Raw genomic sequence first — 27668 nt, 5'->3', positions numbered from 1 at the left:
GGGGTCCTGGGTGTACCCACAAGCTCTGTTGTGGACTGTGTTCCTGTTGTCCAATAAACCTTCTGTTTTACTGGCTGGCTGAGAGTCTCAGTGAATCCCAGGAAGAGGGGTGCAGGGCCTAGACTCCCCCACACTCCGTGACAATGGGAATGCTTTTTTCTGCCCAAGTTCCATCCTGACAGCGGGGCTCAGCAGCATTGCTGGGGCTGACCTGGGGGTACATCTGGGGTTGCTGTGGGGTGGGCAGGCCGGGACTCGTCTCTCTGGAATCCCCTTGCCTTGATCTGCCAGGCCCCAAGTGCAGCCTGTCAGCTCGGCCGGGCACTGTGACCGCCGGCTCTTTCTGCGCTCCCGTTGGCTGACAGCAGCGAGCACCGGTCAATGCGTTTGAATGATGAGACCCACGCTGCGAGGCTGTGAGAAGTGCTTCCCAGGCACTGAGCAAATCAATCAGATCAATAAAGACGGACGTTAGTGAGAAGGGGCTGGAGGCCGGGCCGTAGCTGGAAGCACAAACGCCCCCACCCCTGCTCTCGTGCGTGCAGATGGAAGGCGAGCATGTCCCATGTGCACAATGGGATGGGAGTGGTCCCAGGTGCACCAAGGGGTGTCCTTTTCACACCTGCAAAGAACCCTGTTCCCTTGTGCTTTGGCCCCTTGAGCTGTGCACAGAAGTGGCCAGCTGGATGGTGCGTGCATGTGTCACCAGTGAATACAGGGTACTTGGACTTTCAGAAAACCTCTGACAAGGTCCCTCACCAAAGGCTCTAAAGCAAAGTGGGATAGCTCAGTGGTTTGAGCATTGGCCTGTTAAACCCAGGGTTGTGAGTTCAACCCTTGAGGGGGCCCTTTGGGATCAGGGCAAAAATTGGGGCTTGGTCCTGCTTTGAGCAGGGGGTGGGACTAGATGACCTCCTGAGGTCCCTTCCAACCCTGATATTCTATGATTCTAAGTAAGCTGTCATGGGATAAGAGAGAAGGTCTTCTCATGGATTGGTAACTGGTTAAAAGATAGGTTTCAGAGTAACAGCCGTGTTAGTCTGTATTCGCAAAAAGAAAAGGAGGACTTGTGGCACCTTAGAGACTAACCAAAGATAGGAAACAAAGGGTAGGAATAAATGGTCAGTTTTCAGACTGGAGAGAGGTAAATAGTGGTGTCCCCCAGGGGTCTGTTCTGGGACCAGTCCTATTCCACATATTCACAAATGATCTGGAAAAAGGGGTAAACAGTGAGGTGGCAAAATTTGCAGATGATACAAAACTACCCAAGATAGTTAAGTCCCAGGCAGACTGTGAAGAGCCACAAAAAAATCTCACAAAACTGACTGGGCAACAAAATGGCAGACGAAATTCAATGTTGATAAATGCAAAGTAACGCACATTGGAAAACATAATCTCAACTATACATATAAAATGATGGGGTCTAAATTAGCTGTTACCACTCATGAAAGAGATCTTGGAGTCATTGGGGATAGTTCTCTGAAACCATCACGGCAGGGTGTGACGAAGTGGGACTGTTCTTAATGTTCTCTCTGAATAGTGTGTGGAGTGCCTCAGTTTCCCCTAGGCAGTTCTTAAGTATCTAGGGGGTGGGGTGAGGGTGTATGATCATTGCAGAGCCCTAGAGGGCAGGTGTGTGCAGGGGTCTGGACACAGAGAATGGCCAACACCCCGTTTCCTGGCAACTGATGGCCTGGGCCCTTCCCCCCTGCAAGGTGAGAGCTAAAGGGTTGGAGAACAAAGGAATCAGGTGACCTCCTGGCCCAGGAAAGGGACAAAGCCCAGAGGAGGAGGGGCTGGAGGGAGTTTGTTTGGGGCTGGCTGGGGATGAGGAGTGAAGTGCAGACGTGGTTGTCTGGCTCACTGCCCCCAAAATGGACCCTTCTGAGGGGTCCTGTTCTCTGCATTTACAAGCTCTGGTTTAGACCATGTTCCTGTCGTCTAATAAACCTCTGTTTTACTGGCTGGCTGAGAGTCCCGTCTGACTGCGGAGTTGGGGGCAGGACCCTCTGGCTTCCCCAGGGCCCCGCCTGGGCGGACTCGCTGGGGGAAGCGCACGGAGGGGCAGAGGAGGCTGAATGCTCCGAGGTCAGACCCAGGAAGGCGGAAGCCGTGTGAGCTGTTTGCCCTGCACATGCTGGCACATGATTGGGCGGGGGGGGGAGTTATAAACATGGGGAAATAGTTTTACTTTGTGTAATGACCCATCCACTCCCAGAGTCCTGACTGACTTCGTAGGGAGCAGTTCCAGAGCATCGCCTGGAGACCCTGTGACACAGGGCAACGGTTCATCCAAGAGTCTGGGGGTCCCGAGTTCTCAGCAGTTACAGAGCACACGACTCGCCGGGCCCCACCTCGCACACAGGGGAGCAGACCCCTGCCCAGCATCAGCCGGTGAGTTCCCGGCAAGGCGTGGAACGGAACCCACCCTAGAGTCCCACCCACGGTGCGTGCTGCCTCGGGGAAGATTGCAGTGCAGAGAGAGCGTCTGGACTGAAACCCTCAGCCCTGCTCTTGTGCGGCACGTGCGGCTCGGTAACGTAGCTTCCCGGAGACGTGCAGCATCTGATGGGGCTGAGCTGGCATCCCTGGAGCCTGGATCCTGCTATCGCTGCGTTTGGCATAAACCCAGGAGCTCCCTGGACTCTCCAGTTTCACCCCAGAGTGGCGGAGATCAGCGGTCGGCTCCGTAACGGCACCATGGCCTGCCCTCTGGGTGTCACCCCCGCCCCGGGGTGTGTGAGACTCAGATCTCTTCCAAAGGAGAGCGGCTCCAAGTGCCTGGACCGGGGGACGCCTGCCGAGGTCCGAGCCACGCTCCATGCAAGGGAATGGGAGAGAGCAAGGGGCGGCCTTTTTCCTTTTTCCCACTCCCACCCACCGGCGCAGAGTAACGGGCCCGCTGCCCTGCAGGCAGAAGCATTGCAGACCTACGGGCCAAGGCCCCGCCAACACCCCAGCACATGTGGTGCCCCAGAGCCTCCCGCTCCATCCCTGGAGCTTGGCCCCCTAGGACCAGCTGGGCAGCTGGGGTCAATCAGTGTCACCCTCCAGGGTGCAGAGTTGTGCTGAGTGGCCCCCGCTGAGGACTGGGCGCTGCACAGACATGGGACAAAACGCTGGTTGCCACCCGCAAAGCGCTGGCAAGCGAAGACAAGTGACAAGTTGTTACAGACCAAGGCGGGACAACGCGGGCCGGACGGAGGCGTCGTGGTCTCGGCTCACTGCCTGCCCCGCCCATCATGCCATGCTCTGTAGACCTCATTGGCAAAGGAGAGGCCTCAGGTGAGGTGTGAAGGGGGACAGTGAGGGGGCTCCTCCCACATCTGGGTCTAGCCCCGCCCACGGCTGCTCTCTCCCGCCCCCAGCCATGCCCCAGGAGCATCGCTTGCTGTCGACTTTTACTCAGCCCTGGAGAGATCGGCTCAGGGACCACGTGCCTGGTCGGGGCACCTGGGGGGCAGCATGTGTCCCCAAGGCTCCCTCAGGGGCCCAGACTCAGAGCAGTGTCCTCTAATGTCGGTGACGCTGCCCCACTTCCCCGAGTTCTGCAGTGGGTGTGGCCGTCGCCAGCGCTGTTAGCTCACCAGGTACGGTGACACGGGCGGGGCCACAGCCTGGCACGCAGTAATTACGTTCACTGAGGGAAGGCAGAGAGTGACGTGTCTCGGGATTTTAGCTGCCCGGGGAGTGGCGAAGGAGACTGGGGAGCACTGGACCAGTGCAGGCGGTTGGCTAGTACTGAAGTGATGAGGGAGGCTGCAGGTTTGAAATAAGGGGTGCCAGCAGAGTTGGGGGGATGTCCAGGACTGGAACGGCAGAGATGCAGCCAGTTATGGGGAGGGCTATTGGGACAGCCCAAGACTGGACTAGCAGGGGGGAAGCTGTGGGTCAGGAGGGGCATCGGCTGACCTCTGGAGGGCTGGGGAAGTAGCAGAGGGATGTGCATCAGGGGCATAAATAGACCTGGGGGAGCCCATGATTGGGATAGCAGGAGGCAGCAGTGAGGGGCATAAGCTGAGCTGGGAGTTGATGCGGGGAACCCCAGGCTGGGCTAGCAGGGGCTGCGGGTTAGGACTGAGGGGCACCGGAAGAGCTGTGGGGGAGCCCAGGGCTGGGGTAGTGGGGAGAGAGGTTGGGTTGGGACTGAGGGGCACCGGCAGAGCTGGGGGGAGCCCAGGGCTGGGATAGCCAGGGGGCTGCAGGTCGGGACTGAGGGGCACCAGCAGAACTGTTGTGGACCCCAGGGTTGGGCTAGCTGGGGGGCTGCAGGTCGGGACTGAGGGGTACCAGCAGAGCTGGGGGGACCCCAGGGTTGAGCTAGCTGGGGGGCTGCAGGTCGGGACTGAGGGGCGTTAGTTCTGTCAGGGTGGGGGGGTCACCCACTCCCACTCGGCCTGGCCCAAGCTAGTGACCGTCACAAACACGTAACCTGACCAGACAAACAATCCCATCAGCCTTTGCAGGGTGCAGGAGCCCAGCCCCGTGGGGCTCCCCCAGGAGGCGCCGCGGGCCCCTGGGCTGCGGCTGGGCCCAGTTTGGAGCCGCTGACGTTGTCCCACGAATGAGCCCAGTAAAGCCGGTTAACACGTTTCTCGGGCTCCCCCTCCCCACGTCTCCTGCTGGAACCGGTGATTACCCCTCCCCCACCCCCGCCCCCCGCCTCCATGTCCCATTATTTATTTATCAGCAGGACTCATTACCAAGGGGGATGCACTTAGTGCGGGCATTAGGGCGCTCGCCACGGCGGCTGCAGTGATCTCAGCACCGAAGCATGCCCCCCCCACACCATCTGGCCAAGGAGCGGAGCCGTGCACCGGCATGGCGCCGACTTTCCTGTACGACCCCTGACCTCTGACTCACCTGGGCTCCCCCCCAGGTTCCCCTTCACCCATCACGGTGCCACTGGTTCCTCTCTGAGCTCCACAGGTCCCCTCTGGGAAGTCCCGGGGCTCCACCGACCCATGCGAAGCCCCCAGGGCTGCAGCCACCGCTCGGCTTGTGATGGGCTCAGCCCCTGGGGTGCTGCCACTCCCTGAGGGGCCACACTCAGCCCCGGCGGAAGCAGGGAAGGCTGCACGCAGGAGAAAGGGAGCTGCAGCCCCTCGCTTGGAATGGGGAGCCGGCTCGAAGGACTCAGGCGGGAGAGCCAAGTCCAGCTAGTCCTGGAGCCTGCCCCGGAGATGAAGGGACGTTCAGGGTTAATACTAGGACAGCACAGGAGGGAAACAATGGAAGGGGAGAAAGAGACTGAAGAACCAAGCGGGGTGGAGGTCCCCAATCCCCTGCCCTGGTTTCACGGGCGAGCTCACAGCTGCAGCTCACAGCTGGGCAAACTGAGGCAAAGACAGGGTAAGATCACTCCAGGAACCCAGCAGTCCTTGCTCCCCTCTAGCTTGGTCCCGCCCCATCTCTGTCATGCCGCACCTTGGGCTGGCCAATTGTCCACGTGCGCCCGACCGTTCCGCTTGGCCGGTACCAAGACAAAAGTGGACATGGTTCTGTCCAGTATGGGGCAGGGGACCCCACTTTGAAGAGTGCCCACCCTGCCCGTACGGTGCATGCAAGGTCACGCCAGCGGGGGCAGGGTCTCGCTGTTCCCAGAGTACCAGAACGTCTGTTGTTCTGGGGGTGCGGGAGCATCCCAGCAGCCAGGGATGTGCCAGGTTGTGCCCAGGGCATTACACCAAAGCCCACCTGCTCGAGCGCAACTCCCAGGGACATGGAGGGGCCAGTTGAGCTGGGACCCTCGCCCGGGAGCCCCAAGCTGGGGTCAAACCTGAGCGTTCCCAGCTGCGCCCCATAAGGGAGGAAGCCAGGAGAGAGAGATGAGGGCAGAGAAATGTGGCCGTGGGATGTTAAAGGGATCCCAGAGCAAACATAGCTGTGGTCATCCTCCAGCAGTGGTGAGAACGAGATGCCATCAGATCCTGTCCCGGAGCCCCCGGAGCCACTGCCATGTCCCTGAGCCCCCAGAGCCACCGCCATGTCCTGGAGCCCCCGGAGCCGCCACCACCACGTCCCGGAGCCCCCGGAGCCACCGTGACGTCCCTGAGTCCCCAGAGCCACCAGCACGTCCCGGAGCCCCCGGAGCCACCGTGACGTCCCTGAGTCCCCAGAGCCACCAGCACGTCCTGGAGCCCCCGGAGCCACCGTGACGTCCCTGAGTCCCCAGAGCCACCAGCACGTCCCGGAGCCCCCGGAGCCACCGTGACGTCCCTGAGTCCCCAGAGCCACCAGCACGTCCCGGAGCCCCCGGAGCCACCGTGACGTCCCTGAGCCCCTGGAGCCACCGCCACGTCCCGGAGCCCCCAGAGCCACCACCACGTCCTGGAGCCCCCGGAGCCACCGCGATGTCCCTGAGCCCCCAGAGCCACCACCACGTCCCTGAGCCCCTGGAGCCACCGCCACGTCCGTGAGCCCCCGGAGCCACCACCACGTCCCGGAGCCCCCGGAGCCACCGCGACATCCCTGAGCCCCCAGAGCCACCACCACGTCCCTGAGCCCCCGGAGCCACCACCACGTCCCTGAGCCCCCGGAGCCACCGCGACGTCCCTGAGCCCCCGGAGCCACCGCCACGTCCCTGAGCCCCCGGAGCCACTGCCACGTCCCTGAGCCCCTGATGCCGACACATCACCTGAGCCCCTGGAGTCACCGGCATGTCCCTCCCTAGCTCCCAGCAATGCCGCCGCGCCCCTGCTGAACTCCTAGAGATGGTGCCACGATCCCGACCCCCAGAGACGCCACCATGCCCAACAGCCAGATGCCATGTGCCACCTCCCCCCGCCCCCAGTGGCTGGGCACTGCCCCAGCACGCCTCTGGGAAACCGCAGGGTCCTTTGCCCCACAGAAGCAGGGGCGCTGGGCTGGCTGAGCACTGTCTTCTGGGCTGCCCCACGGAGCTCGGACACCGCCTGGGAGAGAGGCCCCAGCCCCTCCCCACGATGGCCCCGGTACCTGGGTACTGCAGCGGGATGTCGATCTTGGGCCCGATGACGTAGTGCCCCTCCTCCAGGCTGTGAGCCGTCACCGTGGTCCACTGGCGGCAGGAGTGAATGAGGAGCACGTCCTGGTCACTCACCCCCTCCACGTACTCTCCTGCAGTGGGGACAGAGAGCCCTGAGCACCGGGCCAGCCTGATCCCTCCCCCCATCACCTCCCCCAGCACCCTGCACCTCCTACGCAGCCAGCCCCGAGCACCCCGGCCAGCCTGATCCCCCCCATCACCTCCCCCAGCACCCTGCACCTCCTACGCAGCCAGCCCCGAGCACCCCGGCCAGCCTGATCCCCCCCATCACCTCCCCCAGCACCCTGCACCTCCTACGCAGCCAGCCCCGAGCACCCCGGCCAGCCTGATCCCCCCCCTCACCTCCCCCAGCACCCTGCACCTCCTACGCAGCCAGCCCCGAGCACCCCGGCCAGCCTGATCCCTCCCCCCATCACCTCCCCCAGCACCCTGCACCTCCTACGCAGCCAGCCCCGAGCACCCCGGCCACCCTGATCCCCCCCCCCAGCACCTGCCCCAGCACCCTGCACCTCCTACGCAGCCAGCCCCGAGCACCCCGGCCAGCCTGATCCCCCCCATCACCTGCCCCAGCACCCTGCACCTCCTACGCAGCCAGCCCCGAGCACCCCGGCCAGCCTGATCCCCCCCATCACCTGCCCCAGCACCCTGCACCTCCTACGCAGCCAGCCCCGAGCACCCCGGCCAGCCTGATCCCCCCCATCACCTCCCCCAGCACCCTGCACCTCCTACGCAGCCAGCCCTGAGCACCCCGGCCAGCCTGATCCCTCCCCCCCAGCACCTGCCCCAGCACCCTGCACCTCCTACGCAGCCAGCCCCGAGCACCCCGGCCAGCCTGATCCCCCCCCCCAGCACCTGCCCCAGCACCCTGCGCCTCCTACGCAGCCAGCCCCGAGCACCCCGGCCAGCCTGATCCCCCCCATCACCTGCCCCCAGCACCCTGCGCCTCCTACGCAGCCAGCCCCGAGCACCCCGGCCAGCCTGATCCCCCCCATCACCTGCCCCAGCACCCTGCACCTCCTACGCAGCCAGCCCCGAGCACCCCGGCCAGCCTGATCCCTCCCCCCCAGCACCTGCCCCAGCACCCTGCACCTCCTACGCAGCCAGCCCCGAGCACCCCGGCCAGCCTGATCCCCCCCCCCCATCACCTGCCCCCAGCACCCTGCACCTCCTACGCAGCCAGCCCCGAGCACCCCGGCCAGCCTGATCCCCCCCCCTCACCTCCCCCAGCACCCTGCGCCTCCTACGCAGCCAGCCCCGAGCACCCCGGCCAGCCTGATCCCTCCCCCCCAGCACCTGCCCCAGCACCCTGCGCCTCCTACGCAGCCAGCCCCGAGCACCCCGGCCAGCCTGATCCCCCCCCCCTCACCTCCCCCAGCACCCTGCGCCTCCTACGCAGCCAGCCCCGAGCACCCCGGCCAGCCTGATCCCCCCCAGCACCTGCCCCAGCACCCTGCACCTCCTACGCAGCCAGCCCCGAGCACCCCGGCCAGCCTGATCCCCCCCATCACCTGCCCCCAGCACCCTGCGCCTCCTACGCAGCCAGCCCCGAGCACCCCGGCCAGCCTGATCCCCCCCATCACCTCTCTGCGCCTGAGCACTGTTCTCTGGCCTGGGCCTTCCAGGATCTCTGCCGCGTTACTGCTTCTCATTTAAGCTAAATTGTTGTTTGGTCACCGGCTCTTTTATGAAAATTGTCACTTTTATTTACAGTTTGTCACTTTCACCAGCCTGGCCGGAGGCTGCAAACTCTTCCACATGGACGACAGCATGAGCAGCCTGGTGACTGCAAAGCGAGCAGCCCCCTGGGTCACCAGCTGCCGGGCCTGGGGATGGGGATGGGGGGTCCCCTTTACACTGCTCTTCAAACCAGAACGTTGTGCGTGAACTGGTGATTTCAACGCAATCGTTCCGTCAGCTGCCAGGAGAAGCCCAATGCCACCTTTAAAAGGGGGGCAGGCGGGATGGTGAAAACCCCAGGGCTGGTCCCAAATACTCACTCCCCAGGGAGGGAGAAATATGATTCCCCGACACTGAACAGGGGAGGCAGACGGGATCTCAAACACCCAGCCCAAAAGCCATTTTTGCCCAGACAAATTTCCCACTCAGCTCAGACCCCTGTAACTCCTGATTGCGGCTGCGGCGTGGGCCGTGTGTTGCACCCGGGGACCGGTGCAGGCGCGTGGCTCGCGGGCCTCTCTCTCCGTCCATCGATCGCAGGTGAACTGGGGCTATGTGACGAAGTGGGCCTGTTCTTAATGTTTCCTCCGAATATTGTGGGGGTGCCTCAGTTTCCCCTATGCAGTTCTTAAGTATCTAGGTGGTGGGGTAAGGGTGTATGATCATTGCACAGCCCTAGAGGGCAGGTGTGTGCAGGGGTCTGGACACAGAGAATGGCTGACACCCTGTTTCCTGGCAACTGATGGCCTGGGCCCTTCCCCCCCTGCAAGGTGAAAGCTGAAGGGTTGGAGAACAAAGGAATCAGGTGACCACCTGGCCCAGGAAAGGAACAAAGCCCAGAGGAGGAGGGGCTGGAGGGAGTTTCAGTTTTGGGGCTGGCTGGGACATGGAGTGAAGGGCAGACGTGGTTGTCTGGCTCACTGGCCCCAAAATGGACCCAGCTGAGGGGTCCCGTTCTCTGCACCTGCAAGCTCTGTTTTAGACCATGTTCCTGTCGTCTAACAAACCTTCTGTTTTACTGGCTGGCTGAGAGTCCCGTCTGACTGTGAAGTTGGGGTGCCGGACCCTCTGGCTTCCTCAGGAGCCCCGCCTGAGCGGACTGGCTGGGGGAAGCGGACGGAGGGGCAGAGGATGCTGAATGCTCCGAGGTCAGGCCCAGGAAGGTGGAAGCTGTGTGAGCTGTGTGTCCTGAAGACAGGCTGCTCACAGAAAGGCGACTGCCCCAGAGTCCTGACTGGCTTCATGGGGAGCAGTTCCAGAGCATCGCCCAGGGACTCCGTGACAACTGGTGGCAGCGGTGGGATGTACTGCACCCCGTGGATGGCGCTTCCTGCAGTAAGTGACTGGGGAGCAGTAACACGAAGGGGGATCGCCGAGGACCAGGCCTGCTGAAGGCTCAGAGAGGAGCGGTTTCGGGGGGCGGTTAACCCCTGGGAGTGTGTGACCAGCGAGAAGGACTGTGCAGTAATGGGGTCCCCCTGGGGACTGCAGTGAGCAGTCTCAGGGGCGGAGGAGCCTGCAGCTTGGCGCGGGGAGAGAGAAGGACTTTTGCAGTAACAGGGTTCCCCTGGGGATTGCAGCGACCAGTCCAAGGGGCGGAGGAGTCTGCAGCTCGACCCTGGCAAAGAGGTGGTGACCTCGAGAAGGGCTGGCACACTAGGGGTTCTCCCTGGAAACCGTGGGGAGCTGAGAACACACGGGCCTCTGAGTCCACAACAACTTGGGAAGAGCGGAGTGACGGCCTGTCCCCGTCTCCTTAAGAAGGACATTGTAACCCTGTGCAGAAAGAGAGGGTTGAGCGTTGGAAAGTTCACCAAAGCAGAGTTAACCGTGCAGCTGGAGGAGGATGACCGCTCTAAGGGACAGATTCCTGACCCCAAATGGGGCTATAGCAGGATCTGGGAGCAGCTGGAGTGGGAGCCAGGCATCGCCAAGACTCCTGTCCCCGACCAGACGGGGGTCTTCATGATCGGGTTCCCCATCGGGGGATCGAGACGGACGGGATTGGAGCTGAGTCCGAGAGAGCAAGAGGACTGTGAGAGACAGCGAGAGCCCGAGAAAGAGCTGCAGAAGCAGCAGCAGCATGAACTGGCGGTGGGGGAGCGGAGAGGCCTAGGGGACCTCCCCGGGGTGAGTGGGGATAGATCCCGGGGGGCCAGTTCCGCAGGGAACCTCGAGACTAAATTGCTGCCCCTAGTTAAGGGGGGCGGGGTGGATGCCCACCTCACTGCCTTTGAGCAGGCTGGCGATTTGAACCAAGGGGACCCTGCGGAAAAGCCCCGGTGTCTAGCTCCCTTGCTGGGTCCCAAGGCCACAGACTCCATCAGCCAGATGGGTGGGGAGGTGGACAGGCTCCCACTCCTGACCCCAACCTATATGTCTGTGTGGAGTTTCCTGGGGCCAGGCCCCTCGGACCCCCAGTGGGAGCGGAAGGTGATGGTCAATGGGGAGACATTCCTGGGGTGGCGAGATCCTGGGACAGAGAGAACTGGTGTCAGACCCTGGGTGGTGCAGCCTCAGATGCTGAGGGGCGCTGTGAGCTGGGTGAGGGTCCCAGGGACGAAGCCCCTCGCCTTCCCTATGGCCCAGATCCCTGTGCAGACCCAGGAGGAGTGGGGCTGGCTGGTCGTTGGGGTGCCCCAGGACACCAGCTGCGAGACCCTGTTGTGGGGTGACTGTGTCTCTTTGGGACAGGATCCAGGCCCTGTTCCTGTAACTGCCAAGGGCTTGAATTTGAATCCAGGGAACCAATCGGCGGAGAGGGAAATGGTCAGTGAAAATGCAGATGACCTGGCTGGCAGCAGGGAGGAGCCGTTAGGCTCAGGCTACCTGCCTGCCTGTAACCAGACCCCTGGGGCTGGGTGGGACAGAGAGATGCTCCCTGCCCCCTTGCACACAAGAGTGGGGACTCTCGCTGGCTCTGATGCATTGAGGAAAGCAGTGGCCTGCCCCCACTGGGACAGCAAGGGCAGTGCTGAGCTGAGACCCCAGCTGAGTGGGGGGAGACACAGGCAGGGCAGGGGATCTGTGGGGAGTGGCAAGGTGCTTGGTAAGGAAAGTTTGGATGAGCCTAGGCAGCCTTGTGATCTGATGGCTGTGTCCAGTCAGCAGGGTGGGAAGGCGAGGAGAGTGGAAGATGAGAGTCCCGGGACCTTACCTGTTAGCTGGGTGGAGAATTGGGACAGTGAAGGAAATGGATCTCTGTCTGTCAGGGGTATTGACTTGCCTATGGAGGGAGCTACCCTGGTCTCCAAGCAGTTGTCTGTGACCAGCCTTGTGTGCTGGGACAAAGGGAATGAGATCCCAACCTGTGTGTCTGGTAAAGGAGAAAGTGTGTCCGGCTCTTCTTGGTCTGTGGAGCAGACAGAAGGGGCCTTTCAGCCTGTGATGGTTGAGGGTCCTGCAGTTGTCTCAGAGCTGGTTCTGGACTCAGCTAAAGCCCAGGAAGGGAAGGGTCCTAAGTTTCTGTCTGCTCGGGAGAATGGCCCTGTAACTAGGTCGCATCCAGTTAGGGTCTATGTAAAATCCCAGAGACCAGACAATTCTGGTGCTTGTATTTTGCCTGTTGCTAGTGTGTTGTTGGAAAGGGTGGAGCAACTCTGTCTAATCAGGGTGAGATCCTAGCCAGGGCACAAGGAGAGCAGAAAGGTGATTTGATTGTGTTACCTACTGAGGGTGTGGAAACCTGTAGCAAGGAGGAAAAGATTCCTGAACTTGTGTGTGGCAAAGGGAAGGAGAATGCTTCTAACCTTTTATCTAGGAAGTCTGTAAGTTTGCCTGAAAGGGGATTGTGTAGGAATCCGCCTGATGGGCCAGAGGTGATTCTGGATGTAAGGGAGACCCAGAAAGAGTCTGTTGTTGCTCAGGAAAGTGTTCCCCTAGAGCAAGCCCTAGGTAAAGAGGGTAAGAGCAGAATTTCTGTGAGGGGTGAATTGTTGCATAGAAAAGCCCTTGGGAAAGGAATCCTCATGGAGTCTTTGCAAGCAGTTTACTGCAACTGAAGGGTGTGAAAGTGATTTAATCAAGAAAGTTTCAGTTCCTAACAGCCAGAAATTTTCTGTTGTGAATGGATCCACTGACTTTCCTGTTGAAAGATCCAGTGTGGATAGCTTTGAGAAGGTCTCAGATGGAGTGAAAGCTGTTAAGAAAGGTATACCGTCCTATAACCAAGTGGCTGTGTTTGGCCAGCTTGTTGGGGAGCCAAGGTTGTGGAGAAAGGGATGTCTCCATGCTAGTTCTGTAAGTGAACAGTATGTGGCCCAGGTCAAGATGGGGGCCCTTAACCAAGAGAGCCCGAATTGCAGCCCTCCAGACTGGAGCTCTTGGAGAAAACCCAATCCCAGTTTGACCCCCTGGGGTTTTGGGGTGGCCAAAGGGCATGGGCTGCAGAAACCTTCCCACATGCAGCCTGCTAGTGCTATCGACCACCCCCGACCTAAGGGAGGGCGTGAAACTGGAAGGACCTGGTGTAACTCCTACCAAGGAATGGGAGAGATGCTGGGGCATCCATGGGAACATTGGTGGCTTCGAACTTCCCCAGGTCACCGGGTAAAGTGACCCCGCTCAGTTCGATCTCGAAGGGGGGAGAGATGTGACGAAGTGGGCCTGTTCTTAATGTTTCCTCTGAATATTGTGGGGGTGCCTCAGTTTCCCCTATGCAGTTCTTAAGTATCTAGGGGGTGGGGTAAGGGTGTATGATCATTGCAGAGCCCTAGAGGGCAGGTGTGTGCAGGGGTCTGGACACAGAGAATGGCCGACACCCTGTTTCCTGGCAACTGATGGCCTGGGCCCTTCCCCCCCTGCAAGGTGAAAGCTGAAGGGTTGGAGAACAAAGGAATCAGGTGACCACCTGGCCCAGGAAAGGAACAAAGCCCAGAGGAGGAGGGGCTGGAGGGAGTTTCAGTTTTGGGGCTGGCTGGGACATGGAGTGAAGGGCAGACGTGGTTGTCTGGCTCACTGGCCCCAAAATGGACCCAGCTGAGGGGTCCCGTTCTCTGCACCTGCAAGCTCTGTGTTAGACCATGTTCCTGTTGTCTAATAAACCTCTGTTTTACTGGCTGGCTGAGAGTCCCGTCTGACTGTGAAGTTGGGGTGCCGGACCCTCTGGCTTCCCCAGGAACCCCGCCTGAGCGGACTGGCTGGGGGAAGCGGACGGAGGGGCAGAGGATGCTGAATGCTCCGAGGTCAGACCCAGGAAGGTGGAAGCTGTGTGAGCTGTGTGTCCTGCAGACAGGCTGCTCACAGGAAGGCGACTGCCCCAGAGTCCTGACTGGCTTCATGGGGAGCAGTTCCAGAGCATCGCCCAGGGACTCCGTGACAGGCTATTCGGGGATGCCGGAGCAGGGAGAGCGAGTCCTCCCTTCCCGCAGACCTGCCTGGACCTGCCCCTTCGGCGAGGCCGTTTCGGGGAATATTCCCCCCGCCAATCTCGGCGGATGAGCAGGTCTCCGCTGCCAAGAGTGGCAAGTTGCCCTGGCAACGCCTCTTTGTTCAGATTAAATAGCCCAGCTGGAGCGACAACTTTATTGATACCAAACCCCGCCGCCGAGCGCTTCCACAGCTCCGCCGGGAAAGCAGAGCTGGGGCCAGGGGGGGCAGAGCCGCCGACTCCCACGGCGCGGCCCACGGCGCGACTCGGAGTCACGGGCTTGGTTCGGTTAGAGCAGCTGCAGCCGCACAGCGCCCCCGTGTGCCGTGCTGGGGTACTGGGGAGAGCGCCCCCCTGCGGAGCCCCCTCGTGCCGCACTGGGGCATGGGGCTCAGCACCGACACCGGGGGGAGAGCGCCCCCTACTGAGCCATCCCCCCCATTGCAGCACAGCGCCCCCTCGCCCCGCACTGGGGCATGGGGCTCAGCACCGACACCGGGGGGAGAGCGCCCCCTACTGAGCCATCCCCCCCATTGCAGCACAGCGCCCCCTCGCTCCGCACTGGGGCATTGGTTCTGTATCTACGCCGAGAGGAGACTGCACTCTCACTCGCACTGCCGGCATTTTCTGCGGAGTCAGGTTTGTCCAGCCCCAGGGCTGACGCGACCCAGATCTCAAGCCCAGTTGGGTGGAAGAGCCCACAGCCTGAAGCAGGGGCTCGGAAAAGGGGTGAGAAATCAAGCAGGCCTGAGAAAATGTGTCCCTGCGGCTTTGTGTGTACGCACAAACACAAACACACACAAACACACACACAGCAAGTGCGAGGTGAAGCCGGGGACGTCAGCGGCACCTCTTGAAAAGCATGCAGGCTCCGCTGTGCAGCTCGCAGTTGGTGCAGATAATGCCGCTATCATGATACAATGTTGTCAGGGCCACCCCCATTCACTGGGCCCAAAGCTGAGCTAAGTTTTCTCTCCATCCTCTCCAAGGTCCTTAGCTGGGCCCCGTCCCCTCAGGACCTCCCAATCGTTACCATATTTATCTCCCACCCTGTGAAGCAGGGTGGTGCAGATACTGAATGGAAGCCCAGGGAGAGTAAGTGACGTGACCAAGGTCCTACAGGAAGCCTGTGCCAGAGAAGGGACTTGAAGCAGGTCTCTGGTGTCCTCAGTGCAGACCCTAATCACTGCACTTCTGGAGCAGCTCAGGTAACCCTGACTGGAAGAGACCCAGTTACTAACAAAGACATCTGGGAATGAGCCTGCCCTCCCGCTGCCCCCCGCCTGGGAAAACACAGCCCATGCCTCCCCCCACCAGGGATGTTGGGACCATCCTGCCACTGCTGGAATGAGGGGGCACCTTAACAGTAAGCAAAAAATCCCCCTGCCCCGACCCTGGGGCAGATGGACTAGATGGGACCTAATAGGTCTTCCTCTCCCGAAGGACTAAGGCATCTCAAGCGTCTGTGTGTCCGTCCAGCCTGCTGTCTTCCTGCTCTCAATATACCAACTGCACCAACACCCGAGTTGTGCTCTCTGGGGAGTGGCTGGGACACACTCGGGGTCAGGAATCCGTCTTTCCCCCGGTCACGAGTGACACACCGGAGGCGATCGACGCTGGGAGACTCGTCCCCACGTCGCCTTTTCCCGCACTGACGCTGGTCTGGTTTAAAACCTCAGCAGGCAACTCATTTGGGAACAAAGGGGCAGAACTCAGCGTCGTTCACCCAGGGCTCCACCCACCCCCCTTTTCTCCCCACCTTCCCATCCGCTGCTCTGCTCTGAGCCCTTGGCTGTCTGGTCCATGGCCTCCCAAAGAGCCCGTTGGGACCAGCGTCTGGGATGCCAGGGCCGCGGCTCTCCAAGCAGCCTGTGCCAGGGGCGGCCGGCCGGCAGGGAGCCCTCCCCGAATGTTGTTCTGCGAACCTCAGCAACAGTTACTAGGGAAAAGCTGCAAAGGTCCAAGGACTTGAAATCCAACCGGCCCCTTCTGGCAGCTGCTGGCAAGCGGGCCTGGGCCGCAAAGACAGCCCCTTTGTGTGGCTGCTGCTGCTGCCGGGAGAGAGATCGCACACGGAAAGCCATCGCAACTGTGTGCTCTGGCTGGCTGTGCGCGGTGGGTGCCGGGGCTCACACGGCCCAGCCCGCTCAAGGACACGCAGCCCAGGGGCGACGGGGACGTCGAGGCTCACGTTCTAGGTGCCTTGCAAGCAGACAGCTCCTGAGAAGTTGAGGGAGACCAGGAAGAGCTACAGGAAAGACCCGGGGCTGGAGGGGCTGCGTCCTGGGGAGGGAGAATGGCTAATTGGGGGAAGAGACCTTAGTGGCCTGCTAGGAGCCTGCACGTATTTGGAGGGTGCAGCACCCCGGAGCGAGGGGGATACTTCGGGTGCTACACAGGTGGGAAAGGGGCAGGTGTAGTGGGATGAAGCTGAGTTACTCGGTCCAGACTGGTTCACCCAGGACCCCAAGCAGCACTGCTCCTAGTCCAGGACTGCCTTACAGATAGTCCTAGATTTTAAAGCAAATCCCCCAAAGCTGCCTCCTCAGTACATCTAAGGATATTGATCTGTTACTGGGTGCGAAGCCTTTCCGTAGGCAGGCTCCCAGCTCCGGAGCCGGGACACTTCAGGCCACCTCCCCTCCCTGGTGCTGCTCCGAGAAGCTGGACCGCAGCAGCCCCAGCCCCCGCCTTCCAAGAGGAAGTGGAAATCGATCCAGCAATAAACTGGTAACATGACAGTTTGTAGCACAGGCAGAGCCTCCATAATTAGCTCATCCCTGAGCACCTGGGGCCCGCAGGAATTCCTGTCGAGTGGCCGACAGCCAGCCTGGAAAGGGGAGGGATACAACCCCATCCTTCTACTGCAGGGGTGGCCAACCTGGGCCTGAGAAGGAGCCAGAATTTACCAATGTACTTTGCCAAAGAGCCCCAGTAATACATCAGCAGCCCCCCCACATCCGCTCCTCCCCCCCAGCCCCCAGCGCCTCCCGCCCACCGGCAGCCCCGCTGATCAACGCCTCCCCCTCCCTCCCTGCACCAACTAATCAGCTGTTTTGCAGTGTGCAGGAGGCTCTGGGGGGGAGGGGGGAGGAGCGAGGGCACGGCCGGCTCAGGGGAGGGCCGGGAAGGGGTGGAGTGGGGGCAGGGCCTGGGGCAGAGCCGGGGGTTCAGCCGTGAGCACCCCCCGGCACACTGGGAAGTTGGCACCTGTCGCTCCAGCCCCGGAGTCGGTGCCTGTACAAGGAGCCGCCTGTTAACGTCTGAAGAGCCGCATGGGGCTCCGGAGCCGCAGGTTGGCCACCCCGGTCTACTGCAAAGAGCGCACGCCCCTCGCTCTACCGTGGTACAGCCTTTGTCCTGCCTGCGGGCTGCAGCCACTAGAGGGCAATACCGTCACCCGCGTACGAGTTACTTGGGTATGACCCCAGCGGGGTTTACATCTAAAGGTTAATGGTGCTGGGGACAAGAACCCTGTAAAACCCACCTACCTTCCCCCTCGTGGGGCCTGATCAAAAGCTGACTGGCCTCAATGGGGGGCTTTCCAGTGAACTACGGAGCAGGCCCTTTGGGCCCAGCCCGTCCCAGTGCCGAGTGCCCCCAAAGGATCCAAAAAAAGGGAACTCTGGCCTTGCCCCTCCGTGCCCGATTGCGGGCCAGCATTTGGAGTGAGTTCCAGTCAGCCGCGCCTGTGGAAACCCTCCAGAGACAGCCAGGCTGCCCAGGGAGTCGAGAGGGAAGGGGACAGGGCTGCCCTGTCATGGTGCTGCAGGCCCTCCCTGCCTCAACTTCCTCCTCTGAGGTGGGAGACCCCTCCCCCCCCCAGGCTTCCCCACACAGGGTGGAGTCTGTGCCAGCACTTAGCCCCCCCCAGCCAAGTCAATAACTAACATTTAACCCTTTCCAGGATAACAGAAGTCCAAACAAACCAAGAGTTTGTTTGCCCCCTTGGGCTCCTCTTTAGCCCGCCTCCCGGGCACCCTTTAACTCTCCCCACTTGGGGGCAGAGCGCTGACTCCCAGCTGACTTCCTGGGCGTGCCCGCCTTCTGCCAGCCCCGCTTGCTCTGCGCCGGGCCCCTCCCACACCGAGGCCTGGGCCACTCTGCCAGTGGAGATCGATGTGGCTGCAGGGCTCAGGGGTATGAAACCCGCACCCCGCGATGCCGCCCTCACCCCCAGGGTAGACAGGGCTTGGTCAGTGGACGAACACTTCTGCCGATCAAGCTACTGCCTCTTAGCTGCTGGGTTACTTACAGGGATGGAAACAGCCTGCCGGCGCGGTCGGAAACTTCCACACAACGGTGCCAGAGCAGCGGAGCCTCGGCACACCCGTAGCATACGCATGGCCTGAGTCTTCACAGCCGGTTTGGGAGGCCCCAGTTTTCAGGCTGCCACCGGACCCCAGTTAGTCCAGCCCCCTTAGGCTGGGAGACAGGGGCGCTGGAACGGGGGGGCTTTACCCTCCCACTTTTTACCGGCCGGCCGTAAGGGCGAGTGATGGAGGGAGGGGAGGAGGGGAACGAGTGGGGAGGGGCTTGGTGGGAAGAGGTGGGGCGGGGTCTTGGGGAAAAGGGCGGTGCAGGGGCGGGGTCTCGAGGGACAGTGCAGCACAGCATGGTGCGGGCATGGGCACCCGTGGCACTCCCCGCACACTTTTCGGGGGCTTCCGCCTCTCCCGCTGAGAGAAAGCTAATTATGGCCCAGGTGGGGCTGAGCAAACAGAGCTGGCAAGCCCCAGAGCTCCTGGCCCTTAAAGAGGCAGGCTAGCCCGTTCCACAGCGTGTGAAGGAGCAGGAGGCCAATGGGGGCAAAGCAGGTCCCTGAGGACATACCCCTCAGCAATGGAGCGATGTCAGTGTAAATGTTAAGTGTAGGCTGGGTCCTAACATCAAGAAGGCCGAGGTGTTTCATGCCTTTAGTCTTCACTCAAAGGTTGATGGTGACCAAATATTCAACACAATTAATATTAATGACAAGGGGAAGGAAGAGGAGGACTTGTGGCACCTTAGAGACTAACCAATTTATTTGAGCATAAGCTTTCATGAGCTACAGCTCACTTCATCAGATGCATATCGTGGAAACTGCAGAAGACATTATATACACAGAGACCATGAAACAATACCTCCTCCCACCCCACTCTCCTGCTGGTAATAGCTTATCTAAAGTGATCATCAAGTTGGGCCATTTCCAGCACAAATCCAGGTTTTCTCACCCTCCACCCCCTCACACACAAACTCACTCTCCTGCTAATAGCCCATCCAAAGTGACCACTCTCTTTACAATGTGTATGATAATCAAGGTGGGCCATTTCCAGCACAAATCCAGGTTTTCTCACCCCCCCACACTTTTTTTTTTTCCCCAAAAACCACACACACAAACTCACTCTCCTGCTGGTAATAGCTCATCCAAAGTGACCACTCTCCTTACAATGTGTATGATAATCAAGGTGGGCCATTTCCAGCATAAATCCAAGTTTAACCAGAACGTCCCGGGGGGGGGGGGGTAGGAAAAAACAAGGGGAAATAGGCTACCTTGCATAATGACTTAGCCACTCCCAGTCTCTATTTAAGCCTAAATTAATAGTATCCAATTTGCAAATGAATTCCAATTCAGCAGTTTCTCGCTGGAGTCTGGATTTGAAGTTTTTTTGTTTTAAGATAGTGACTTTCATGTCTGTGATTGCGTGACCAGAGAGATTGAAATGTTCTCCGACTGGTTTATGAATGTTATAATTCTTGACATCTGATTTGTGTCCATTTATTCTTTTACGTAGAGACTGTCCAGTTTGACCAATGTACATAGCAGAGGGGCATTGCTGGCACATGATGGCATATATCACATTGGTGGATGTGCAGGTGAACGAGCCTCTGATAGTGTGGCTGATGTTATTAGGCCCTTTGATGGTGTCCCCTGAATAGATCTGTGGGCACAGTTGGCAACGGGCTTTGTTGCAAGGATAGGTTCCTGGGTTAGTGGTTCTGTTGTGTGGTATGTGGTTGTTGGTGAGTATTTGCTTCAGGTTGGGGGGCTGTCTGTAGGCAAGGACTGGCCTGTCTCCCAAGATTTGTGAGAGGGGAAGGAAGGAAGCTAAACTAGGGAAAGATCAGGTTAAAGGAGATGTAGATACAGTCAATGGATTCAAGTCAGCAGGGCCTGATGAAATTCATCCCAGGGTACTAAAGAAAGTAGCTGAAGCAATCTCGGAACCATTTGCAATTATCTTTGAGAACTGCTGAAGGACGGGTGAGGTCCCAGAGAACTGGAGAAGGGCAAACACAGGACCTGTCTTTAAAAACAGGAACAAAGAGGATCTGGGGAATTACAGACCAGGCAGCCTAACTCCTATACCTGGAAAGATACTGGAACAAATTTTAAACAATCCGTTTGTAAGCACCTGGACGATAACTGGGTGATAAGGAACATCCATCATGGATTTGCCAAGTACAAATCATGCCAAATCAACCTAATTTCCTTCTTTGACAGGGTTACTGGCCTAGTGGCTGGGGGAAGCAGTAGATGTGATAGATCTTGATTTTAGTGAGGCTTTTCACACTGTCCCACATGACATTCTCATGAGCAAACTAGGGAAACGTGGGCTAGATGATATTACTGTAAGGTGGGTGCACAACTGGTTGACCGGACTCAAAGAGTAGTTATCACTGGTTCCAGGCCCGTTGACAGAAATTCTGGGCCCCAGGGCAGAACAGTCAATGGGCCCCCGTGCACAGATGCTGACATTTGGGCGGTGCTGGGCGCGCTCTTCCGGCACAGCCAGGGCTTCCACATGCCCGCTCGGTAGGGTGCCAACTGTCTAATCGCACAAATCCAAAGACCCTTGCCTCGCTTATTGCCCTGCCCCTTCCCTGAAACCACGCCCCTGCCCCTTCTCTGAGGCCCCGCCCCCTGCTCATGCCATCCCCCTTCCCTCCGTTGCTCACTCTCACTCACTTTCCCCAGGCTGGGGCGGGGGGTAAGGGGTCGGGCTCTGGGAGGGAGTTTGGGAGCAGGCTCTAGATCTGGGGCAGGGGTTTGGGGTGCAGGAGGGGATCGGGGGTAGGTGCTTAACTCGTGCGGCTCCTGAAAGCGACTGGCTCACCCCTCCGGCAGCGGCTCCCAGGCGGGGGGCCCAAAGGGTCTCCACACGCTGCTGGCTGCAGACACTGCCCCTGCAGCTCCCATTGGCCGCAGGACGTGCCAGCCGCTTCCAGGAGTGGCACGGAGCGCGGGCGGACAAGAAGCCTGCCGTAACCCCACTGCACTGCTGGCAGCAGCAGCTGGGGACCCCCGGGCCCTTTTAAATTGCCCGGGCCCCTGGACACTTGGTTCCCTGTCCACCTGGGAGATCGTATCTAGTGGGGTTCCACAGGGGTCAGTCCTGGGCTCAGCACTGGTCAATATTTTCATTAATGACTGGACAATGGAGTGCAGAGCACACACATCAAATTTGCAGATGACGCCAAGTTGGGAGGGGATGCAAGCACTCTGGAGGACAGGGTTAGAATTCGAAATGACCTCGACAAACTGGACCATTGGTCTGAAATCAACCTGATGAAATTCAATAAAGACAAATGCAAAGTACTACACTTAGGAAGGAAAAATCAAAACAAAATGGGGAACAACTGGCTAGGCAGTAACACCGCTGAACAGGATCTGGGGATTACAGTGGATCACAAATTGAATATGAGCCAGCAATGTGATGCAGTTGCAATAAAGCCTAATAGCATTCTGGGGTGTATTATCAGGAGTGGCGTATGTAAGACACGGGAGATAATTTGTCCTGCTCTACTCAGCACTGGGGAGGCCTCAGCTGGAGCCCTATGTCCAGTTGTGGGCCCTGCACATTAGGAAAGATGTGGACAAATTGGAGCGAGTCCGGAGAAGAGAAACAAAACTAACAAAAGCTCTAGAAAACCTGCCCCCTGAGGAAAGGTTTAAAAAATGGGGCATGTGTAGTGCTGAGAAAGGAAGTCTAAGGGGGATCCTGATAAGTCTTCAGATATGTTAAGGGCTGTCATAAAAAGCATCTGACGAAGTGTTTTTTTATCCATGAAAGCTTATGCCCAAATAAATCTGTTAGTCTTTAAGGTGCCACTGGACTCCACGTTGTTTTTGTGGATACAGACTAACACGGCTACCCCCTGATATAAAAAGGATGACAATCAATTGTTCTCCATGTCCACTGAAGGAAGGACAAGAAGAAATTAGCTTAATCTGAAGCAAGGGAGATTTTCGTTAGATAGCAGAAAAAACTTTCTAAGTATAAAGTTAGCTAAGCCCTGGCATCCTCTTCCCAGGGAGGTTGTGGGATCCCCGTCACTGGAGGTGTTTAAGAACAGGTTGGACAAACGCCTGTCTGGGCTGGTCTAGGTTTACTTGGCCCTGCCTCAGCACGGGGGCTGGACTAGACGACCTCTCGAGGTCCCTTCCAGTCCCACACTTCTAGGATTCTACAGCTCTGCTTGCAGAACCTTTATTACAGGCACTTACAAACGGGAAGGAACAAGCCCTGCTCTTGTCTCAGATTCCAGGTGGGGTTTGTAGGCCTGGCGCCAGGAAGAAACACCCACAGCTTCTTACTTGTAACCCGAGCGCGTCTGACACGAAGCGTGCAGCCCCACAGCACCGTTGCCGGGTCACTTTCAGAGGAGCACATGTCACATGTAAGAACTCCAGGCTTTTGTCCAGCTGAGTTTGAATTTGGCAGTTAATAAAATTCCAGCCAAACAACAGAGTTCTGGTACCCGGCGTCTAACTCATCAGCGAGAGACATGGGCACTATAATCCCGGCTCTTTGAGGGGGAGGCTCAGCTGAAAGTTTGCCTAAGTTCAGCCATGGTTCTGGTAAGCCTCGGGGGACTGGATTCCCCTTATGTGGACTAGAGAAGAGGGCAAGCTGCCTCAACTCCCACTCAAGCATGCTATGCCAGACAGGACAATTCCCCAGAGCTCAGCGGCACAGCTGTGATCCCAGGCAGCCACTGGGCCTAGTGAGGAACATCCCAGCCCAGGGACTTTCACTGTAACTAAATCTCATGCAGACTTGAGCTCTGGGATGAAAACATGTATAGCCGTGAAACTAGGACCAGTGGGGGTGGGGCCTGGGCCAGAGCACAGGGAAGAAAACCCTAGACAAGCCTCAAAGCTCAGCAGGGACATGCTGGATTCACCTGTCTCCAACTTCCATTGCTCCAGCCAAGTGACGTCCCCTGGGAGTGGGAGACGGGGGCTAACGCTGAGAATTTAGGAGCTGGAAAAGCCCCACTGGACCATCCAGCCCATCCGGCTCCCGCTCAAGCAGGTCACATTGCTCCTATGAGTCTCTTCTCCAGGGCTCAGCTCAATTAAGCTTTAAGTGATGGAGCGAGGGGGCTTGCACCATGTCGCTGGACACTCCGTTCCATAGGAGATCATTCCTGGGCTCCAGCCTGAAATCCCCTTGGCTTATTTCCTTCTCCATTCTCCTAGCTCCAATCCCTCAGAGCCGGCTGGCCGTCCCTCCTCTGCCCCATAGACTGGTGGGGATTGTTTATTACTGACTGGCATCTGTGCCCGCCCCCTAGGCTCTCCCGAGGTTCTCAGACAAAAGGGACATAAGCCATTATCCGGAGCTGGCTTTAGAGGCAAGTCAGTCACAAGGAAAAAGAAAACCTGGCAGCCAAGTGCTCTACAGAGGAGAAACCCAACAGCCCCACCGCCCGCTCTGCCCCTCAGCAGCCCCTCCCCGGGCTGGCAAAGAAAGGGGCTTGGAAAACTCCTGCCCATTATTGTCAGCGATGCTGCCTTGTATGAAACTTTATCTGCTCCGTACATTTCTCGAAGGTCTCTACACGAGCCAGTCTGAGCCGAGCTCCTCCGAGCTGCACCGTCCTGGGGCTAGTTCTGTACACGGACACACATGCAGAACACACGGGGACACACGCGTGGCCGGGGGCACACACCCACGCCAGAGCCCCGCAGCCACCCTGGCAACTCACACAGCCTACAAAGCTGCGGCCACAGGATGGGTTTGGGCTCTTTGGCGGAGGAACATGGGACAAGCCAGCCGAGGGACCCAGCCAGCCCTGTCCAGGGCTAGGGCTCCTAGTGGCTGGGGCAATGCAAGTAAATAATAACCCTGTAGGTCCTGCATTGCTGGGGGCGGGATGGGGACTCCCCTCCGCCCAGACAAGGGGAGTTCCCAGAGCCCCCCGTTTCCAGATGTCCCCTCCCCCCAGGAGAGCACCCTCTGGTGCTCTGAGCTCCGAGCTGCTCTGGGGGAGCCCTGCAGGCAGGACTGGGGCCGGCCATGCCCGGCTGCTCCGGGGCCCCGGGAAGCTGGGGGGCGAGGTGTCTGCGCTCCGGGGCCAGAGTCTTTCGCTTCCCCGGGCAGAGCCCCGGCCCCATTCACACGGGCAGGACCGGCCGCTGCCATTAGCATTCAGGGCAGCGCCTGCTGCTGGCACAGCCCGCTTCTCCCGGCCCGCCCGCAGCACCCCCGCCGGGCAGCCAGCCACGGCCCCCGCCCGGGCTGCCCCCCACCCCGGCCCCCAGGAGCCGGGCGGGGGGCGCAGCAACGACCCCCAGCGCTTCCCATGGAGCGGGGCGGGGACGGTCAGGGGGGTCGGGGTCAGGAGAGAGGGCTGGGGGGTGGGAGAAGATGGCAGGGGGCGGGGGGAGTTCTTCTTCTTTGTAAATTTCCCCAGTGAAATCTCCTAGAAACTTTGCCGCGACGCTGGCCCCGATCCGGCCCCCGGGCCCCGGCCCGCCCCTCGCCTGGCCCCGATCCGGCCCCCGAGCCCCGGCCCGCCCCTCGCCTGGCCCCGATCCGGCCCCCGAGCCCCGGCCCGCCCCTCGCCTGGCCCCGCTCCGGCCCCCGAGCCCCGGCCCGCCCCTCGCCTGGCCCCGATCCGGCCCCCGAGCCCCGGCCCGCCCCTCGCCTGGCCCCGATCCGGCCCCCGAGCCCCGGCCCGCCCCTCGCCTGGCCCCGCTCCGGCCCCCGAGCCCCGGCCCGCCCCTCGCCTGGCCCCGATCCGGCCCCCGGGCCCCGGCCCGCCCCTCACCTGGCCCCAGGCGCACCAGCGTGGGCAGGCGGCACTTGCTGACGATCACATCCAGGGGCAGCGCCCCCGAGCTCCAGCTGACCTGGGCGAGCCCGGCGGCCAGTTTCTCCATCGCTCTCCGGCAGCCGCATCGCCCCTGGCCGGGCTCAGGCGCGGGGGCCCCGGGGGGCGGCCGGGCTGGGCGCCGGCGGCAGCAGCCCAGCCGGGCGCAGCATCAGCACCAGGGCGGCGGGGGGGGGGGGGGCTCCGGGGCCGCGGCTCCCGCCCTCACCGCGCGGGGTCCGGGCTCCGGCTGCAACCCCAGCGGGAGCGGCCCGCCCCCCGGCCCGCCCCCCATCCCCCCCGGGCTCCGCCCCCAGCCCGAGGACTCCCCTGCCCCCCCCGCGCCTCTCCAGCCCCCGCCCAAGGACTCCCCCGCCCCCGCCCCCCCACAGCCCCCAGCCCTGCCCATCTCCTCTTCCCAACCCACCCCTGTCCACCCCGTCTGGGGATTCTCCCCCCAACACAGCCCCTGTCCCCCCCACCGAGAGTATTCCCCCCCCGCACCCCTCCAGCCTCCAGCCCCTGCCCAAGGACTCCCCCGCCCCCCCTACAGCCCCCAGCCCTGCCCATCTCCTCTTCCCAACCCACCCCTGTCCACCCCGTCTGGGGATTCTCCCCCCCAACACAGCCCCTGTCCCCCCCCCCGAGAGTATTGCCCCCCCGCACCCCTCCAGCCTCCAGTCCCCGCCCAAGGACTCCCCCGCCCCCCCCTACAGCCCCCAGCCCTGCCCATCTCCTCTTCCCAACCCACCCCTGTCCACCCCGTCTGGGGATTCTCCCCCCAACACAGCCCCTGTCCCCCCCACCGAGAGTATTCCCCCCCCGCACCCCTCCAGCCTCCAGCCCCTGCCCAAGGACTCCCCCGCCCCCCCTACAGCCCCCAGCCCTGCCCATCTCCTCTTCCCAACCCACCCCTGTCCACCCCGTCTGGGGATTCTCCCCCCCAACACAGCCCCTGTCCCCCCCACCGAGAGTATTGCCCCCCCGCACCCCTCCAGCCTCCAGTCCCCGCCCAAGGACTCCCCCGCCCCCCCCTACAGCCCCCAGCCCTGCCCATCTCCTCTTCCCAACCCACCCCTGTCCACCCCGTCTGGGGATTCTCCCCCCCAACACAGCCCCTGTCCCCCCCACCGAGAGTATTGCCCCCCCGCACCCCTCCAGCCTCCAGTCCCCGCCCAAGGACTCCCCCGCCCCCCCCTACAACCCCCAGCCCTGCCCATCTCCTCTTCCCAACCCACCCCTGTCCACCCCGTCTGGGGATTCTCCCCCCAACACAGCCCCTGTCCCCCCCCGAGGGTATCCCCCTCGAACCCCTCCAGCCGCTGCCCAAGGACTCCCCTGCCCCCGCCCCCCCCCTACAGCCCCCAGCCCTGCCCATCTCCTCTTCCCAAACCACCCCTGTCCACCCCGTCTGGGGATTCTCCCCCCAGCACAGCCCCTGTCCCCCCCCGAGAGTATTGCCCCCCCGCACCCCTCCAGCCTCCAGTCCCCACCCAAGGACTCCCCCGCCCCCCGTACAGCCCCCAGCCCTGCCCATCTCCTCTTCCCAACCCAACCCTGTCCACCCCATCTGGGGATTCTCCCCCCCAACACAGCCCCTGTCCCCCCCCGAGGGTATCCCCCTCGGACCCCTCCAGCCCCCGCCCAAGGACTCCCCCGCCCCCCCCTACAGCCCCCAGCCCTGCTCATCTCCTCTTCCCAACCCAACCCTGTCCACCCCGTCTGGGGATTCTCCCCCCAACACAGCCCCTGTCCCCCCCCCGAGAGTATTCCCCCCCCGCGCCCCTCCAGCCCCCGCCCAAGGACTCACCCGCCCCCCCCACAGCCCCCAGCCCTGCCCATCTCCTCTTCCCAACCCACCCCGGTCCACCCCGTCTGGGGATTCTCCCCCCCAACCCAGCCCCTGTCCCCCCCCCACCACGCCTGGGCACTCTCCAATCCTCTCCTTGCTCTGCTGCAGGCTCAGCTCTGCCCTCTGGGCCAGCCCAGCCTGGTACCCGGACCGGGACACCCACCCCAGCCCCTGCTGGCTGAGGGGTCACAAACCGGGGACGCGCGGGCCCGCGGGACTGAGCCCTAGCCGGGGGAAGAGAGGGGGTCGGGGGCTCCCGCCAGCCCAGGGCACACTCCCTGGCTTGGTGCAGGAGCCAGAGCAGCCTCTGCCACTGGCCTGGCAACCAGGGACGGAGGCACAGCGCGTTCTCCACAATGGCTCCCTGGGTGCCCCTTTAGCGCCTCCATCATCCAGTGGCCCCCCGGGTTGTCTGGCCGCTTCCTGCTTCTGATGTACTGTAAAAAATCGCTGTTAGTTTTTCTGTCTTTTGCTACGTGCGCTTCAAATTCTTTTTTGGCCTCCTTAGTTATACTTTTACACGAGGCTTGCCGGAGTTTATCCTTTCTGTGTCCCCGGCAGGATTTGAGTTTCAATTTTTAAAAGATGCCTTTTTATCTCGAACTGCCTCTTTTATTCTCTTTAGCTGCGATGGCATTTTTTTGGTCATCAAAGAAGCATAG

General features: G+C 60.8%; 1 protein-coding gene across 1 annotated transcript in view; it reads right to left on the bottom strand.

Annotated features, from left to right (window-relative positions):
* GAREM2 (GRB2 associated regulator of MAPK1 subtype 2) overlaps positions 1 to 25257 on the bottom strand; it is a 45551-nt gene extending 20294 nt beyond the window's left edge. Inside the window, exons 1-2 of the mRNA XM_073335492.1 lie at positions 25113 to 25257; positions 6958 to 7098 (exon numbers count right to left, since the gene is read on the bottom strand). Of these exons, the coding sequence (XP_073191593.1) occupies positions 6958 to 7098; positions 25113 to 25224 (253 nt within the window). The 5' untranslated portion in view covers positions 25225 to 25257. The remainder of the gene's footprint in view (positions 1 to 6957; positions 7099 to 25112) is intronic.
* Between the last annotated feature and the right edge of the window lie 2411 nt (positions 25258 to 27668).

Source organism: Lepidochelys kempii, chromosome 3, assembly GCF_965140265.1.
Source record: "Lepidochelys kempii isolate rLepKem1 chromosome 3, rLepKem1.hap2, whole genome shotgun sequence".
In the NCBI taxonomy this organism is placed as follows: Eukaryota; Metazoa; Chordata; order Testudines; family Cheloniidae; genus Lepidochelys; species Lepidochelys kempii.
This window is presented reverse-complemented; position numbering and strand designations above follow the sequence as displayed.